Below are 19,016 nucleotides of genomic sequence, written 5' to 3' on the forward strand. Positions count from 1 at the left end.
TCCTAGAAAACGCTGTGGCGCAGCTGCATTTTTCCTGACACTCCCAGAAAACCGCCAGTGAATACTGTCTGCAGTTGTTCAATAATGGATAGACTTATTCACATTAAATCCCCTTAGTGTGAACACTCCGCAGTCCATCAGTTATTCTCATTTAGTAAGTATCAAAAAACCTTATTACCAAATGAGGTTGAAATTGGACTTGAAAAGTTGCCTATCTGGTAGAAGAGAACACATGCAGCGCTGATTCTGCTCAGACATGTAGCGAACAGGTTCCTGGCCCAATCTAGTCAAATGCTTTTTCTCCCTTTACATTTGACTCTATACCTTATGTTCTGTCAAGATGCGTGGCTTGGATAATTCCAGTGCCTCGAAGGTCTGCGTCTCAAATACCGCTTTCACATCGCACCGGGACTTTGCAGGGTTGCACCGGGACTTTACAGGGTTGCACCGGGACTTTTGTTCAGTCCCGTTGTGACCCTGCATTTTGCACTGTTCAGATCCCTACAGCGAACCGGCAATATTGCCGGGTTTGCTGATGTCATGCGGAGGCGGGGCAGAGCAGCGGAGCATCATTGGGGGCAGGGGAAGAGGCTGCGCTTAGAGCGTGCGCTGCTACAAGAACTGCCTCCTCCATTAGTACGAACAGGAAACTCGGCCCGATTAACGCGTTCACACTGCAAAGCGACACGACAAGCCGGTAGGAACCCTTCTTTCTTACCGGTTCAAAATGCCGTGTTGCTACCAGTTTGCTGGACCCGGTAACCCCTTTCAGTTCACACCAATTACCAGGTCGAACCGGCAAGAAATCGGCATGGACCCGGTACTTAGGTGCAATGTTAAAGGGGTAAAAGTGGCCACTTTCTGACTGCCTCTACCACTTACTCAATAACGTTAATGGCTCAATACTTCAAAATTAGTTAAGATCAGATCCAGTGTGAGGCTTCGCATACTGTGACTTAAGCCCAATTCCAGCATGGGTTGAGGTTGGTTTCGTAGATTGTAAAGGGCCTGATCAGAATGTTTTACCAGCGTGGAACATTGGCCTGTTTTCAGTCAGGATTATTTCCATCCATGCGCATTTTAAATGTTCATCCATTTTAGGGGTCAGCTGTCCTCATGGATAATTCTGAGCAAATAGGGCCAAAGGATTTATGACCGTGGTTAAGCTGATGGGCCATTAATTCAAAAACTTTTTACCATGTTGACAAATTAGAAACAGATTCAAATGTATCTATCGGCCACATACATAAATATTTCACAATAATTATTACTACCATTAACTGCAAGAGTGACTTCTAGTCTATGCACTGTCCCCTGCATGATATACAGTCTCTCGTAGATAAATGGACAATCCGCAATGCACACCGCTCCTGAGAAATGAGAGTGAGAAATGGACAATTTTTTTTTTTTTTTTATAAATTGCTTCTCTTAACTTTGCTCCCAGAATTCATAGCAACCATCAATTTTTCAGTGGCAGTAAGTAGTATCGTAGAGGCTCATTAAGCAAAGGGTGCCGTAATTTTCTGTAGAGCGTGAAAGTCATTGGCACACGCTGATGTGTTCCGCTGGCCAGGCGGGCTGCGTGCATGCAGGGGGCGAAAAATAAACAAAAGCTCTCTTGACGCGTCTTGCAAAGCTGTCACGCACTTGCGGCTCTGTTACCAGATTTACATATATTTTTAATTGTTCTCGATTAAACTTTAAATCCACTTTAAATGTTTAAAGCCCTGCTCCCAGCATTTCCGTTTCATTTCTTTGCTTTGAATCTGCTGTATTGTGTGTGTGCGCCATGAATAATTAAAAGGACTTAAATGCTTCCCCGATACCGTGTGCAGGCTACTTGCCCTCAGCGGCCTCACCTTGCCCTGCGGGGACTCTTCTCCCGGTCACAGAGGCACGCGCTCTGCTTTAATTATGGTGTTTCTGTGAGCGTTAGGATTTCACATTTGACAAAAAAAAAAAAACCTTTTGAGAAAAAACGCAATTATTTCAAAAACGTTAGAGAAGCATATTAGATGATTTCGGTTCACCTGACTCGACACCTCTCTTTTATACTCCTTTAGTGTGCGATCTTCACAGGCCAAAAGAGCTACTGATCGGGTGCCCTAATAGCCATTAAGCTGTAATAACTTGTTAAGCAGAATTGTTCTCTTATCTCAAGAAAGGAGTAAAAAAAAAAAAAAAAAAAAAATGAAAGACAGAGTTTTAAAGAAAGCCGAAATGGAATTTGGATACTTAAGATGTACTTTGCATTAGATCAAACACTTCTGTTGAGATGTGACTTAAATGTGTTAATCTCAGATTGATAAAAATACCTTTTTCCCCCTATAACAAACCTGTCTTTGCTCGCTCTTTTTCTTTCCCCGTCACAAGCTGCGCTTATAAAATTGGGACTGATAGGACACTAAATCCCATCCATGCTAGAAAGCCAAGCACCACAGTACAACGTATATATCGGTCCCAAACACCTGAATGCCAGGTAGGAGGGGCTGCCGTAATGTGTTTGGGGTGTAATCTCGCGGCTGAGTATCAGAAATTAATGTGTCAGCTGAAGACGTCTGGAACCTTGACAAGCTGCAAAACGCACGATACTGGAAAGATTTAACAGGACTTTCGCGGGAAGAAAAAAAAATCAACAATAATTAGAGAGCTTATTCCCAAATTATGGGTATAGCAGTTTTTTTTCGTTTAAAATTTACATTTTGCAATGAATAATTTATTTTATTATATGAAAAGTAGCTTTAAAAACACTATCCCCTTACACACATGGGGAGCGATTTTAAATGTCTGCTGAGCTATTCAATTGTTCCCCCAATGAAACACCCCCACCCCGCTCCACAATGATCTCCGTTTTTAGCAGTTTATTGTAGCAGCGTAGCGATCCCTCCAAGATCACGGCAGGGTGTAGGCGGGAAGAGGGCAGCTTGAGCTCGGTGGAAAAGGTCACTAATGTGGACGGGCCCTTCTGCCGTCACTGTTGGGGGCATGCCCAGCACTTATGGGATTCCACCAAGCTACAAGGTCAAGGTGAATAGATGCCGTACTAGGAATGGCCAGGTGGCATCTATGCAATGGATGAACATTGATGTTTTTACCTATTGATGGTCATCCATTTTCTCTGTGGGGGGAGTATTATTTTATGCTCAACATCGATGGAGGGAAACCATCACCGAATTTGAATCATTAATGGCCAACCATGTGTATGAGTTCTATTCACACTGCAGTCCGTGACAGACATCAAGAACAGCATGAAAGTGAACAAAACCCTGCACCTATATAAATAGCCGTTCCGTATCCTTGTATGTAGTGCGGGGCTCAGCTTTCCATGTCCAAGCCCTTTTCCTCTGAAGAGAGATGCCACCATGAATACATCCTTTATAACAACAAGAAGGTAATTCGGTATTTCTGCCCAGCAGAAGGAGTTAAACAACGAGCCCGTCGCTGTTTGGTACGGATGCAGGTGCCTCGCTGGGGCTCCATAAAACTTTCAGAACAGTACAGGTTTGGATTCATGTTCCTTCTGGGAAATAAAGTGAAGACCAGTGTCTCCATGAATCACAAAAGCCTTTCTAGTGAGGCATCATTACGGCCGTATGAGTCAAAGGCTTCCCTCGCTCTCCCTGCAAACAATGTTTAAGAACATATATGTATATTGGAATAGGTATAAACACAAGTCTTATCCCCTTATAAGGACATTCGCTCTCAGTAGTAAGGTTCCCACTAACGACAGCACTGTGAAGCCACAGACAGTGACCCATCAGCATTGTAAGGGATGCGGCTAGGAGTTGATAAGGCCTAATGCAATGTGAAATACTGGATGGAGAAGAGAAACTGTCTGCAAAGGAAAGAGTGGGGGGTAAAGTCTATTAGTCATTGCTGTAAGTTCCAAAAACTTAGATAGATAACCTGCGGCTTTAATGAACAGAGAATAGAGTCTCCAGTATCCCAGGAGGTAATCCTGTCACTGTAGTTCAGGGGACAATAAATCATCAGACAGTTGTTAAAAAATGGACTTTGCAGAAAAGTTACATCTAAATCTTTTCCCACTCACTTATGACACCTTAGCTGTACCGAAAGCCCAGGGGAGATTCTCAGCATTCAGAGTACCAACAGGCGGCCATACCTGGCAGTGGCAAATGTAATTGTCCGAGGTAAGGCGGGGTTCCAATAACCGTTATCGCACATTCATATTGAGAACATTTATTATCTAATAGAGAACAAGAGGTGTTGCCTATATCAACTGGATTCTAGCTATCATTTATCTAGTTCCTTTTACAGTAGCATAGATGCAATCTGATTGGTTGTGCAACTTCTCGACAGTCAATGTTTTGTAACAAAGCAGATGTCTTGTAGAGTGTAAAGTTGTGGTCTTTCAAAATAAACACTATAGGACGAGACTTGGAGTTGGATGGAAATAAGGTGCAGGTCCGCAGGGCACACCCTCAGCGAGATTGGCAAGTATGCACCTTCCAGTGATTAGTCAGACATCGGAACCCTGACTGTCTGGACTCCGACTGGGGGGGGTGCGAGAGCTACAAAGCCTCTTACGAGCTTGCCGCAGGTTCTATTCTCCCTCTATGTGGGTCGTGGACACCCATGTTCTATTCTAGTAGTGACGCGGCGGCCCGCGCACGCTCCCCCGTAGTGACGCGGCGGCCCGGGCACGCCCCCCGTAGTGACGCGGCGGCCCGGGCACGCCCCCCGTAGTGACGCGGCGGCCCGGGCACGCCCCCCGTAGTGACGCGGCGGCCCGGGCACGCCCCCCGTAGTGACGCGGCGGCCCGGGCACGCCCCCCGTAGTGACGTCGGCGTGCCCGGTCCGCCCCTCCAGCGCCCTGCCTCAATTCGTTCCTAGAAGGAACACTATTGATGGTTCACATACAAATCCGATGGTAGGGGAAGTGCGTAGGTATTGTCTGGTCATTGGCAGTCCACCATTATCTGCAGCATGATTGACATGCTGGAGCATTTGAAGGGGGGGGATGTGTGAGACGACTGGGACTGTTTTACAAAAAGGGGGCAAAGAATTCCTAAAAAAATCTCCCGTCGACCATTTGAACGAGTCAACCCATCATCTGGATACCCCGTTTTTTACCAATTGCACCTCCTGAGGAAAGCAACGCACCACAGATGAACGTACCCTCAGATATTCTGCAGCACATGGCGCGGTGCCGGAAACCTCCTGAATCGAGGGGCTGGGTTTATGCCCAATATGCTGATTGGTTTAGTCACTTTAGCAAATAGGGGTCATCGCCATAGACAAGTAGCACAAGCCATGTCCCAGAATGGGCTGGTTCTCAATCATATTTGTTCAGACAACAAACAAGAATGGTTCCCACAATGCAAACATGGCAGCTTCAGGGTAGAACTTTAAGGAACAAAACAAAGAATATGCCAGGCATGACGGAAGTTTGTACAGCACATTGTCACGCAATACAAATAACATCACCCCGGGAGGCCGTCTTCTGACTGACTTCATCTACATTACATTGAGAATAAATCCTATTTGTTATAATGAAGCTGCTTACACATACAGGGACGCTAAATAATGCATGTGCACATTAATCCGTAAAAGCCCTATCTCCCACATGAAGTGTAGCAAGCACCCGACGGACGCGTTTGGCAGCGTTCCCTTAGTCTGCTTGTAAATAAACGGCAAACTTCTGAGGGGGTTTGTGCACTGACTGCAAATAGCCGGGAAGACCACAACACGGTCTCATTTGGCTTCCTTAATAATATAAGATGCCAAAATAACGGTGTAGTCTGTTGGGTGTGGTATATATGGTCGACATTCTTGATGTCAACATTAATCATGTGGAAAAGTCGACTTGATAGAAGGTTGTCTAAGCATCCCTGGTGGTTTAGTGGTGACTATCCTGCAGTCACATCTTTTCCAGGTTCTGGAGCAGTTCCTGAGTTCTGATGGAGGACTGGTTCTGGTAAGTGTTCTCCCCCTATCTTTACCTTTTACTCTCCGTTTGGTACTGAACGATTTGCTTCACTTGCAATCCATGTGGACTAGTCACCTGTGGTGAGCCCCATTGGCTGAACGGTGGTGATCGCAGCTACCTACGTAAGGATACACAGTATGGAGTATACATTGGGAACCACAGCGTATCTATTCTAAACGTCTATATATTCATCTGGAGGATTTTTTATAATATATATATTTAATGAATGATCCCCCTTAATTATATTTTTTATGGATATCCAATAGATTGTCTATTTGTTTTACTAATATACAGTTTTTTAAACACTATTATTTGTGTGTATTGACCAGGCCTTAGATTAAACTTTGATACTTAAACGATATATTTTGTGTGATGTGAGTGCTTCCATGTCAGCTTTAAACTCTAAAGTGCAGGTAGTCTTAAGGCCCCCATACACTAGGCCAACTTGTCTTAAAGACTTAAAGACAAGTCAGACACTATTCCCCTTGAGCTCCCGCGGCAGCTCCCTGGGAGGGCTCACATACTTAATGTGCCATTTTAACATGCTCCCGGGGAGCTGCAGGCAGGGGGCTAGAGAATGGGGGAAAAAAAAACCCAGAGCTCTTTCATATCCAATCAGTGGCTGCTAATTCTTTTGTATTTGACTTTTCAAATATCCTGCCTACCGCTGCAAGAGATGCAGAGCGGGGAGAGTGCCTCTGCCACCCGGCGCCTCCCCGCTCTGGTGCAGCACCGCTGGCACACACCCTCACTGACCGCTTCGGATGAGATACATCACAGGTGCTAAAAAGCACCTGCGATGTGCCGCTGACGGCTGTACATACGATTTATATGTGTAGCCTGTCCTACCTCGGACGTGCATGGGACCGTGCACACAGGAGGTTATACACGTGCGATTTGGGCTGATTTCACATGATTTCTCGGCCCAAATTGCATTGTGTATGCTGGTCTTTCAGGGTACATGGTACACTTACTGAGGTCTTTTGATAAATTATACCAAATTACACCAAAACTTGTGTCAACTATTTATATGTCAACCTTTTCATACTGCCAACCTTTTATACTTGTCAACCTTAGAGGCGGTCATATGGGCCGGACCCACTGACGGTCAGTACTTCTACTGTAGATCTTCCGATTCCCACTTATTTTTATGTAGCCTATAAATTAACGGTTTTCTATTATCCTCTGCTCAAAGCGATTTGACAAACAGAATTTTTGTCTGCTGGGGGCGCACGGTGCACATATAGGTCAGTCAGCAGGCACCGTTAGATGGGTCGCTAAGCAGGAAATGATGCTGCTCAGCGGGTCAATGTGAATTAATCCATAAAAGAGGTCATCTCCAAGCACCAGTAGAGGTAAGCTCTGACAATATCCCTGGGTCCAGCCAGCAGTGTGAACGGGGTTCAAGCCACTGTTACACATCTTGAAAGAGGTAGAAGAGCCCTCCAAAACTCTGGGCCTTATTCTAGTTCACTCTTAGAGGCCAATTCCTTCTCAAATGGGCAAAACCATGTGCACTGCAGGTGGGGCAGATATATGGGCAGATTCCTACCACTCTGGGAAAAGAACTATGGGGCAGATTTATTAAGCACGGTGAAGCGATAAAGTGTCTGGTTTTTATCACCGGCCAATCAGCTCCTAACTGTGAAGTTACAGGTTTGGTTTGAAAAATGAAAGGTAGGAGCTGATTGGCCGGTGATAAAAAAAACCAGACACTTTATCACTTCACCGAGCTTAATAAATCTGCCCCTATGCACCATGAGGCAAGAGAATGGGTAATGTAATGAGCAAAATAAAATGTGTAAGTAGAGGAAGACTTCAACCAGTTTTAGAATAACAATTCAATAATCCGAAGCTCTGTATAATTGGAGATACAAGGGGGGAAAAATAAAGTACAAAAAAAAACACATTTAAACAAAAGGCAAAATGAGCCAGAGTGTCTAATTGTCAAACAACTCACTTTAAGTGCTGGCGCAAGGTGCTGGGGACTGGCGGATTCTTACAAATGGACACTAAAGTATTCTGGCGAGCCCTCCACTATGTGGAAGAATGACAAGAAGAAGCCGTTTCGGGAGACTCCGTCAGCACATTTCCAGCGTGGTTACTGTTCCAGCAGATGTTTTTCTTAGCACAATTTGCCTGCAATACCACCTAGAGGCAGCCGTACATTTCACAGAGCTCAGGATGCAGGATGCGGCTGTACCATTAAGATGAGGAACTGATTTACAGGACTATGGAAACCGCGCAGCTTCACAGCACAATCAGACGCAGAAAAAGTCCAATGGTTTATTATAGTGCTGGTGGGATTGTATTAGAAAACCCCAATAATCACAATTAACACATATCTGCTTGTGAATGAACTGTGTGGGGTCATGAGGATCGAGTTTGAGAACCAGCGCACCATGCTATTTTGCATAACGCTAATTAGTCAGAGGAAGGGGCTACCTTGTGGACCAGGTAACCTCATGGTAACCGTGAATACACTGTGACACTTCCTGCCATTTGATGACATCAGAAGCACAGCGAGTACGGCACATCGTATGGCCATGCACCGGTCCATGTGGTTCTTCCGCTGTGTGGGGAAACTGCAGAGGGTCAATTACACCTGGGTAATGAATCACAGGGAATGAACATTCTCCTTGTAAAGTGCTGCTTAGTATATTGATGCTATATAGACTCCTACTGATACCCGCCCAGGGGTTGGCCATAGAAAAGCAGACTGCAAAATTCAGTTTCAACTAATAATATAGAACCATAGAATTTGACGGCCGATAAGAACCACTTGACCCCTATAGTCTGCCCCTATTTGATCGTTATTTAGTTTATGGATATTCATATGCCTGTCCCAAGCATGTTTACATTGCTCTACTCTCTAATGGGGCTCCACTACACAGGGCTATTTCAGGGTATTTGCAAGCGATCGGTCTCAATTTGACTAGATCACTTTGAAAATACCCCTACATCGCTCCGGGCCATAGCGAAAGTGATGTGCGGCCCCACTTGTCGCTATCGCCCAACAATTAAGATCCATGCTGGATAAATCTAGTTATTCGCCGGTCAGGGCCAGTGTCCTCACCAGAGAACACTGGCCCTGACAGATCGCTCAGCACACAGCGCTGACACATACAAGCATCACTTGTGTGGGCCCCATTAGCCTCTCATCAGACGTAGCATTCCACTTATCCACTACCCTGTCTGTGAAGTGAATATTCCTGACTTACCCTTGAAGCCCCCTCCAGCATCAGCGCATGTCCTCACATTCTAATACTTCTCTTCATTTGAAAAATGTCTCCCTCCAATACCCAATAATGGATAACAATGGTGGGAAAATTGCTGGGGGAGGCTATACAAATCCGTCCACTCCTCGCTCATCTGCTGGTAATGCGGGTTGCACACATCAGCGCAGATTTCAGCTGAAAGTCGCCCAGTGTGTGTATGGGCCATTAGTGTCTGTTCTAGCAACCAGCAACTATCAAAACCCATGCAGATCCTCATTCCTACCTGGGGTGTTGCATACTGAGATACAGATCAGCCTGTGCTAGAAGCACCACAGTATTTCTATCCTTCTTGGGATATGGCCTCCAAAAACGGGCACAGTTTTCCAGATGTGGCCATACCTATACAGTGGCGTAACAACAAATGGGGGATTCGTTTCCCCTGAAGAGCAAATAATAATCAATTCACAAATTTACATTGGGGGGGGTGGGGGTCTTTCGGTCTGAGCTGCAGCTATCTAATCACAGTAATCTGCATCTCTAATCAGGCCCTTTATACGAATTCGTCATTTCTTGCTGTATACATTGAGCTAATAAAAAAAAAAAAAAAAGGGGGCGTGGCCTAGCCGCTGAAGAAAGAGGACGCTTACCTCCTGAGCTCCTGCACAGAGAGGCACAATCGCCAGCAATCCTCTGCTCCTGGCGGCACTTCCAGCCATCTGCCGCCGATTCTACACCCAGGGAGCCCAGAGGTACAGGTGGGAAAAGCGGCGGAGTCGGGAGACCTCATTAGGAGGTCTCTGCGGATTGCGGCCTAGTACCCCTCCGAAGCCGGGGCCTCGATTTTACAGTGTGCCCGGAGGAGGCCCGCGGCACCGCTGAGAACCGCCGAGGGAGCCCAGCGCGAGAGGAGGGTACCCCCAGGATCAGGGGGACCCTTGGAGACCCCCCCACCGGGTGTGGAGCCCGCTGTCCCCGCCGGAGAGGTAGGAGTGAGGGGGCTAGTAGCGGCGGACCTGGCAGGGAAGACGCGGCGGCCATCTTGGTTACTGGCGGAGGCCCGGCCAGCCGCGAGCGCGCTCTCCCACCGCCTGCAAGCGGTACAGGGGGCGCGGGGGATCCCAGACACCACTCTCTGCTGCCCCATTGCATCCCCTCGCCTGCCCTAGACCCTACATCCCCAGCCTATACACCCCCCCTTTCAGCCCTCTGCAGCTGGGAGACGGCGGCGGCGGCCATATTGGAGGTGGCAGGTGTGGTGCTGCAGCCTCCTGAATCCCTCTGGCCCTATTCTGACTATTGGGCCCTCAAGGGAGCCCTCTGTGTGGAGAGGGAGAGAGAGACGCTTAGCTGAGAGGCCACAGGGCCCCCCGCCAGCGTGCAGGAGTTGCTCATTTTGCCCATTTATATGTCAGCGGTGGCAATCTGCTATGACCTGTTCCGCCAACACTAGGCACCTACAGTAATGGCTTCGTAACACGCTACGCCCCGCGGTGTCTCCTGCAGCATGATGTGCATCTGACGTCTATATCCTGCCCCTTGTTGAATAATCATCTAATACCAAACTTGGCTCTGGCACCTATAAGTGATCCTGCTCTGGACACACATTACGTACCTACCTCTGGCGCAACGCCCGTCTAACTATGCCGTCTAAAAAAATCAAAGGGCCGAAATCCGTCCCGCAAGTCCCCTTCTTCAAACCGTCCCCTAGACGCGCTGAGGCCCAGGGCCCTACCGTAACCGATTTAACCCCAGAGCGGCCCCCATCTACCAGCACGGATGAATCCTCCCGCATACCACTGATAGGCCCCCCGGCACCCCCCGGGATGGAGGACAGTGCGGCCCTCACAGTTGGGACCCTAAAGCTCTTACTCCAGCAATTCAAGGATGACGTGACTGCTGAACTTCGTACCTCATTCCAGGCGTGCCAGAGGTCGATAGACGACCTGGGAGATCGTACAGCCACACTGGAGACCAAAATGGGTGAGGTAGTGGGGTCGCATAACAAGCTGATCGACTCCCATGCGGCCTTGGAGGAGGAGGTGGCGGCTCTGCGGGACAAAGTTAGTGACCTGGAGGACAGATCGAGGAGGAATAATCTGAAACTTAGGGGGATCCCTGAGTCTGTCTCCAACAGTAGCCTCCACGATTATGCCCTTGATGTTTTCAGGAAGCTTCTTCCATCGACGCCTAACTCTGATCTCCTCCTGGATAGGATCCACAGGGTTCCTAGACCACGGAGTGCCCCGGAGGGGGCCCCTAGGGATGTCCTAATGCGGGTCCACTTCTATCATATTAAAGAGGCCCTGTTGAAGGCCGCTAGGCCGTCCTCCGATACGGCAGGAGCCTTGGGTACCCTGCAATTGTTTGGCGATCTCTCAAGGTCTACTCTTACCAAGAGACGGTCATTCCACCCAGTAACAAGTGCACTCAGGAAAGCGAACATTCCTTATAGGTGGGGATTCCCCACCAAGTTGATCATCTCCAGAGACGGTTCTACTATTGTCCTATCTGAGGTTGATGCGGGGGTGAAACTACTCCGTAAGTGGAACTTGGAGACGGCCTCCTCCCCCTCTTCCCCTGACCGCCGACTTCAGCAGGACTGGTCGGTGGTGGAGAAGTGAGGGGACTAAGTAAGGTTACGTATGGGTGACAGGCCTGTTGCTTTTGTTTGTAGCCCAAAGACGTGCCTACCCTGGGTCCTTGATGCCTCTTGTTTTTTCCACAAGTTTTTTATTTCCTCTTTTACATGGTTTAATATGCTTCCATTTCTGTGTTATATGGCCTTGAGTTAGGCTTTTTCAGGTCACTCTACCCGTTTATGTCTTACTATTGCCTATGCTGGTTTGCCCTGCCCCCCTGTTACGGAGGAAAGCACAATGTCTCCCATTATATCACTATACATTCCATTCGCCCCGGGCAGGGGGTTGTTGGTTGTTAGATGTATATCTAGAATACCTAAGAGTCGTATGGTTTATTGCTATCACTAGTATGCTGCGAGAGCGACATCGTGGGGTGAAATGCCACTACCCCCCGGTAGTTATGGTTGGTGTGGCGCCTCTAGGTGGGCGTCCCACGTCGACTCTTTATAGAGCCGTAAATTTATGTCTTTGTGTGTGTGTTCCCCCTCCCACTGTGATATGTCTCCCCCCCTCCCCCTCTGCCCTTCACCTGTATCCGGGCCTGAACCAGTATGTGGCGTCAATATGCACCCCCTGGGCTGAGTTATGGTGAATCTTATTTCCCTTAATGTTAAAGGGCTAAACTCCCCACATAAGCGGAGGCTAGCTCTTTCATCTTTTTTTAAAATGAAAGCTGATATTGTTGCCCTACAGGAGACTCACTTCATCAAATCTGCCCCTCCTAGATTTTTTGACAATAGATTCCCCCATTGCTTTATGGCCAATGGCCCCGCAAAGAAGGCGGGAGTGGCTATACTGGTCTCTTCCAAAACCACCTTCACTGTTGAGACCCAGGTTGTGGACCCGGAGGGTAGATATCTGGTACTAATTGGTAATCTAGACGATGTTGAGGTAACAATTGTTTCGTGCTACGCTCCCAACTCGGGACAGCTTAAATTTTGCAGGAAACTATGCTCTGTAGTTAAACAAAATGCTAAGGGTGCTGTATTCATCCTGGGAGATTTTAATATGGTATTAGATGAAGCTATTGATAGGTCAACTCGGGGGGGAGCTCTGCCTGGGTCCCGCCCTTCTCCCTCTCATTCCTTAGGCTTTCGTAACCTGCTAGGGGAATATGGGCTGTACGATGTGTGGAGAGCCAGGAACCCCTCAGTGAGGGACTTTACCTTCTATTCTAACCCACACCGCACATACTCTAGGATAGACCTGGTCCTGGCGGACAAATGTACTTTACATTCCATCACTAGGGCGCGAATATTACCAATGACATGGTCCGACCATGCCCCACTAGCCATTAAGTATGATGCAAGCTCTCGCAGGATACCCCCGAGCCCCTGGCGTCTAGGAGCGCATACCCTATCCAACACTGAAGCCAGCAACGCCATTAAGAATTCTATACTAACATACCTTACCACTAATAACCCGGACGACACTAACATATTCAACCATTGGTGCACCCTAAAGGCTGTAGTCCGGGGGTCTATCATTCAAATTGCTTCTAGGCTCAAACGAGCACAGGCGGAGGAAGCCAAACGGTGTTCAGAGGAGTTGTCCAAGCTTGAGGTTGAGCATAAGGCGAATCCGAGGGATCCCCGGATTGTGGCTTCCCTCCGCAAAGCCCGTGATAACTATAATGCACTCTCCCTTAGGGAGATCTCCAAAAACCTCTTTAAACTTAACCAGAGATTCTATGTTCTGGGCAATAAGGCAGGACGCCTGCTGGCTAGAAAACTCAGGGGCAGGCAAGCTAGAGCCAGGATACACAATGTGTTCAATAAGTCGGGCCTCAAGGTCTCCGACCCCTTTGAAATTGCCAACACTTTTGCAGATTACTACTCGGGGCTCTATAACCTGGAATCAGATACTGATACTCCCCAGCCCACTGCCTCGGGGATTGAGGAGTTTCTAGCGGAAGTCTCTCTTCCGCGCCTGGACCCCGAGGTAGTGGACGCCCTGGGCGCCCCGTGGAATTTAGGAGAGGTAGAAGCGGCCATAGATGCCTTGCCTAAGGATAAAGCACCAGGCCCTGACGGGTACCCAACTAATTTCTATAAACAGTTTAAATCAATCGTAGCGCCGATCCTCCTGAACGTGTTTAATAATGCATCGGGGTCGGGTAGGTTTCCTGCGGAGATGCTTGAATCACGGATAATCACCATCCCTAAACCGGGCAAACCTCCAACAGCAGTCCAAAACTTCAGACCAATAGCCCTTTTAAACACTGACCTTAAACTGTACGCCAAAATGATTTCTAACAGGTTGAACCCCCTCCTGCCATCTCTTATTACAGCGGATCAGGTTGGCTTCGTACCTGGTAGGCAAGCACCAGACAACACTCGCAGGGTATTTAGCATTGTGGAAGTCTGCGAATTCAGAAAATCCCCCCTGTTAATTCTGTCTCTCGACGCGGAAAAAGCGTTTGACAGATTGCATTGGGGATATCTGAGATCTGTATTAATTAAGTTCGGCTTTGGAGGCAGATTTTTAGACTCCATATTTGCTCTCTACTCCTCTCCATCTGCCAGAGTATTCACTAACGGGTGTTTATCCAATATGTTTAAAATAACAAATGGCACAAGGCAGGGCTGTCCCTTATCCCCTCTCATATTTGCCCTAGCTATGGAGCCTCTAGCGGAAAAAATTAGGAACTCCCCTCACATTCAGGGCCCGGTCTTGGGTGGCCTGAGTCATAAGATTAGCCTATTCGCAGACGACGTACTATTATGCTTATCCAGCCCAGAACTCTCTCTGCGTGAATTGCACAAGGTACTGTCCTCGTACTCTAGTGTCTCATATTATAGGCTTAACACATCCAAGACTGAAGCCCTCCCCATTAATATCCCCCCCGAGTTGGTTAGGCGGCTGAAAGACCAGTACCGGTATGCCTGGCGGACGACTTCCATTAAGTATCTGGGAGTACAAATTACCAGATCCTCTGATATCTTCGCCTGCAATTATAAACCCCTCTTGGGGGCCTTTGAGAAATTGATAGGTGAGTGGGCCCTACATGAAGTCTCGTGGCTGGGCCGCATTGCTGCCTCTAAGATGGTGTTGCTGCCGAAGATCCTATACCTATTCAGAGCCATCCCCAGAACACCCCCTAAGTCACTACTTTCTGACTTTAACAAGCTGTTCGCCAGGTATATCTGGAAAGGTTCTAGACCCCGTGTCCCTAAGCAAATTCTGATTCTCCCCAAACCCCTGGGTGGGGTGGCTTTCCCAGATCTGAAGTATTATGCCTCGGCCTGCCTGTTGAACCAGGCAAGAGACTGGTTTGCAACGGGACAAACGAAACCTTGGGTGGCGATAGAACAGTCTTTCCTGATTAGGCCTCCCCTATCAGAACTATTCTGGCTACCTAAGGGGAAGACTCCTTCGTGGGATGGGCCGGGTGTTGCCATTAGAGATACTATCTCTACCTGGCACGAACTACTAGCTAGCAATAAGGAAGCCACTTTGCCCAGTCCCAACTTGGCTATCTCAACTATAGCAGGTCTTATACCCAATCTGAAATTAGATAACTGGGTAGCCAGAGGCATATCCACATTAAAAGACTTATCCCCAGCAGGGTCCCTTATGTCTTTCACTGAGATCATGGAGAAGTTTAGCATTCCACGCCAGGACTTCTATAAATATTTGCAAGTAAGGCACTGGCTTTCCTCTTGCGCGGGTGGGTCCACAATCCCTCTATCCTTCCCGAAAAACCTAATTGTCACCCTGTCCTCTCCTAACCATCGAGGGGGAATCTCTAGATGGTACTCCGAGCAGACATTGGCGCGAAAACCAGAGAAGTTAATTTCCCAGACTAGATGGGAGAGGGACCTTGGCAGAGCTCTACCTGATGAGGTCTGGGAGGAGATTATTAACTCATGCTTCAGGATGTCTAAATGCCTTAGCCACGCGGAAATGTTTTACAAATTGTGTAATAGGGCTTACCTTACCCCCACAGCGACTACACGCAATTTATCCCTCTACCTCCAACCTATGTTGGAGAGGATGTGGTCTGGTAGGCTCTATCGTGCACGTTTTTTGGGACTGCCCTAAATTAAAACAGTTGTGGAAAGACATATTCGCTCTCCTAAAGGAGATTGTCGGTATCCAGCTTCCCTTAGACCCGCTGACGGCCTTGTTTCATTTTTCTCCATCTATTCCGAAACATGACAAATACCTAATTGGCCAGATCCTGATTGCAACGAAGGCGGCAATTGGCCAATGTTGGAGGTCCCCAGACATCCCAACCCCACAACACATACTGGGTAAGATCCATAGGCACTATCTATTTGAAACAGTAGACTGTAAATATTCCTCCTCGGCTAACTCGATCCACATAAAGTGGTTCAAGTGGTGCACATACAGGGAGAGAGAAAACCTCCCTGTTGGAGTCTCGTTTCAAGTCGATACCGCTCAGCTACTTTCCCTCTAGCTCGATACATTAGTGACTGTAGAGTTGCTTGGGCCCTCTCCCCCCTCCCCCCACAATTCCCATCCCCGTCCTATGTCTAGTCCCCCCTGTGTCTGTCTTTGTGATCTGTTGGGTTAAGTATACTCCCCTTACACCCTTCCCTTTTTTTTTTTTCTCTTCTTTTTCTTTTCTTATGTTCCCCTTGTATAGCCCTTTAAAATTGTCAGTTCATTCCTTTTCTATATTGGATACCTGATTGTAATGAACATAGTATTGATCTTCTGTTACTACATGTAATCCAATTTTACCATACTGCTTTGTTGTGTTGTGTTTCACTGTTCTGACTTAATAAAAACTATCTGGAAAAAAAATAAAAATAAAAAAAAAAAACACCTTCCTGCAACACGGGCACATTTTTATTTATTGCATGCGTTAAAATCATCCCGACTTCCCATTTCCACAAGTAAAATGTGATAATGCGATGGGCGACTTCCTCACTCTCTATTCTGAACAGAGGGGAAAAGAAAACACATTCCACTGCTTCAAGTCAATGTCTGAAAGGTTGCGGATATGGGTCATAAACTCAAACAGCAAAATACAGCGCGACTGTAAACTTGCAGAGACATCATTTGTCATGTCTTGTGTGCAAGTGCAAATTCAACGATGTCGATAGAACATTTCTGTTACATGGACGGCAAGCCAATCAATCTGACGGATGACTGTGTAAAAGGTTTGCGCAGAGGGGGGGAAAATACAAGACATTTATAAAACATTGACACCGGCTTAGACTGTAGGCCGTTCTGGGTGTTTGGGCAAGGAGTGCATTGTAAATATGGATTTATGCTGTATCACCCCCATTATTGTGACTAAGTAATCATCTAGCTTATTCTAATACCCACTGGGTGTGAGGTTCAAGGCATCCGCCCCTGCAAAGTACCCACCAAATCTGGCGAGACAAGAGGATTTAACTGCTGGCTCCAATGCAGGCATGCTGGTACAGTCACCCAGGGCGAAGAGATAGAGAACAAGGGCTAAACGTACGCCTCCAATGCCGGCATGCTGGTACAGTCACCCAGGGCGAAGAGATAGAGAACAAGGGCTAAACGTACTAATGCTTCTAAAAAATGAATTAGACTTTGTCCATCAGTCTCTAGTATGCAATATAGAAATGACAGCTTTTGGAATGTACTTAATTGTTTAGAAGCTTTAAGGACCCCATACACCTGAACGATATTGGGGCTGAAGTCCAATCTCGACCGGTCGTGCGACAGATTGTGTGCACATTGTGCGTAATGTTACAATGTGCGGTCCCACGGTTCGAGAGGTTGGCCCTTCAATCATAAGGCCCCCATTCATAGTAACATAACATAGTAATTAAGGCTGAAAAAAGACGATAGTCCATCGAGTTCAACCTATCTGATTTGTAACTGCTGACTGGAGTAAGTCATATCTATAGGATTCCCTTAGTGGCCAAAAACTGTAAATTCATTACCAGTAGTTGCTGTAACCACCCCATCGGCAATGAGATCCGGAATGTTACTGCTCTAATGGTGAAGAATCCTCTTCTTAATTCAGTAAGGAATCTCTTTTCCGCGAGCCTCAGTACATGCCCGCTGGTCCTAAGTATAGGCCTGTTAGTGACCAATCATCTCCCAGTTCCGTATGATTCCCAATCCTGTATATGTACATACTAATCATATCACCTCTCACCCTCCGTTTCTCCAGTGAGAACATATTCAGCCTGGTATAACCTCTCCTTGTATTCTAGTGATTCCAGACCTGTTACTTATTTAGTCGCCCCTCTCTGTACCTGTTCCAATTCATCTATGTCCTTTTTAAGGTGTGGTGCCCAGAACTGAACACAATATTCCATGGGTGGTCTCACCAATGCCTTGTAAAAAGGCACTATCACATTGGCATCCCTTGAATCCATTCCCCTTTTAATGCATGCCAGTCTCAGGTTTGCTTTTGCTGCTGCCGATCATAGGTGCGATCGAACAAGTGATCGTAAGGCTAGTTTCACACACTCCGGTTTTGACCGGACCGCAAAAAGTCGGACACACTTTGTTCGGCTTTTTGCCTGACATTTCTGCCTTTCACATGCACCGGCTCCATGATTCGATGCAGTGGAAATTTAGGGGGCGGGTTAAAACAGTGACAGGCATGTCCAGCCTGACGTCATGTAGGGCTGCCCCTGACATCACATGGGGGCGGCCTTTATTACCCGGCAGTACCGTGGTGTGTGAAGGCGCCCATTGTCTTCCACACCACACTGAGCACAGAGGACGGGATGGCCACGGCACGGCAGCCGGCCGCTGCAGTGGTAAGATCCGGCTGTTACCCGGCGGCCGCGCCGTGACCGTCCAGTATGAAAGACAGCACAGCAGCCCATTAGTGACTGCAGGGAGGGCACGGCAGCCAGCCGCTGCAGTGGTAAGATCCGGCTGTTATCCGGCGGCCGCGCCGTGACTGTCCAGTATGAAAGACAGCACAGCAGCCCATTAGTGACTGCAGGGAGGGCACGGCAGCCAGCCGCTGCAGTGGTAAGATCCGGCTGTTATCCGGCGGCCGCGCCGTGACTGTCCAGTATGAAAGACAGCACAGCAGCCCATTAGTAACTGCAGGAACGGAACGGCAACCGGCCGCTGCAGTGGTAAGATCCGGCTGTCCCCGGCGGCCGCGCCGTGACCGTCCAGTATGAAAGACAGCACAGCAGCCCATTAGTGACTGCAGGGACGGCATGGCTTTTAAGCCGTGCGGTCTTATCCCGCCCGGCGGCATCCGGACAGTGTGAATAAGCCCTAAG

General features: G+C 47.8%; 1 protein-coding gene across 3 annotated transcripts in view; it reads right to left on the reverse strand.

Annotated features, from left to right (window-relative positions):
- Positions 1 to 19,016, reverse strand: part of ABL1 (ABL proto-oncogene 1, non-receptor tyrosine kinase) — a 176,869-nt gene that overhangs the window by 119,763 nt on the left and 38,090 nt on the right. Inside the window, exon 2 of one of the 3 annotated variants that reach the window (XM_083160872.1) lies at positions 1,275 to 1,370. The exons of the other annotated variants lie outside the window; for them this stretch is intronic. Coding sequence (XP_083016998.1) covers positions 1,275 to 1,370 — 96 coding nt within the window. The remainder of the gene's footprint in view (positions 1 to 1,274; positions 1,371 to 19,016) is intronic. 3 annotated transcript variants of the gene reach the window in all.

This window comes from Crinia signifera, chromosome 9, assembly GCF_055691185.1.
Source record: "Crinia signifera chromosome 9, ASM5569118v1, whole genome shotgun sequence".
NCBI lineage: Eukaryota > Metazoa > Chordata > Amphibia > Anura > Myobatrachidae > Crinia > Crinia signifera.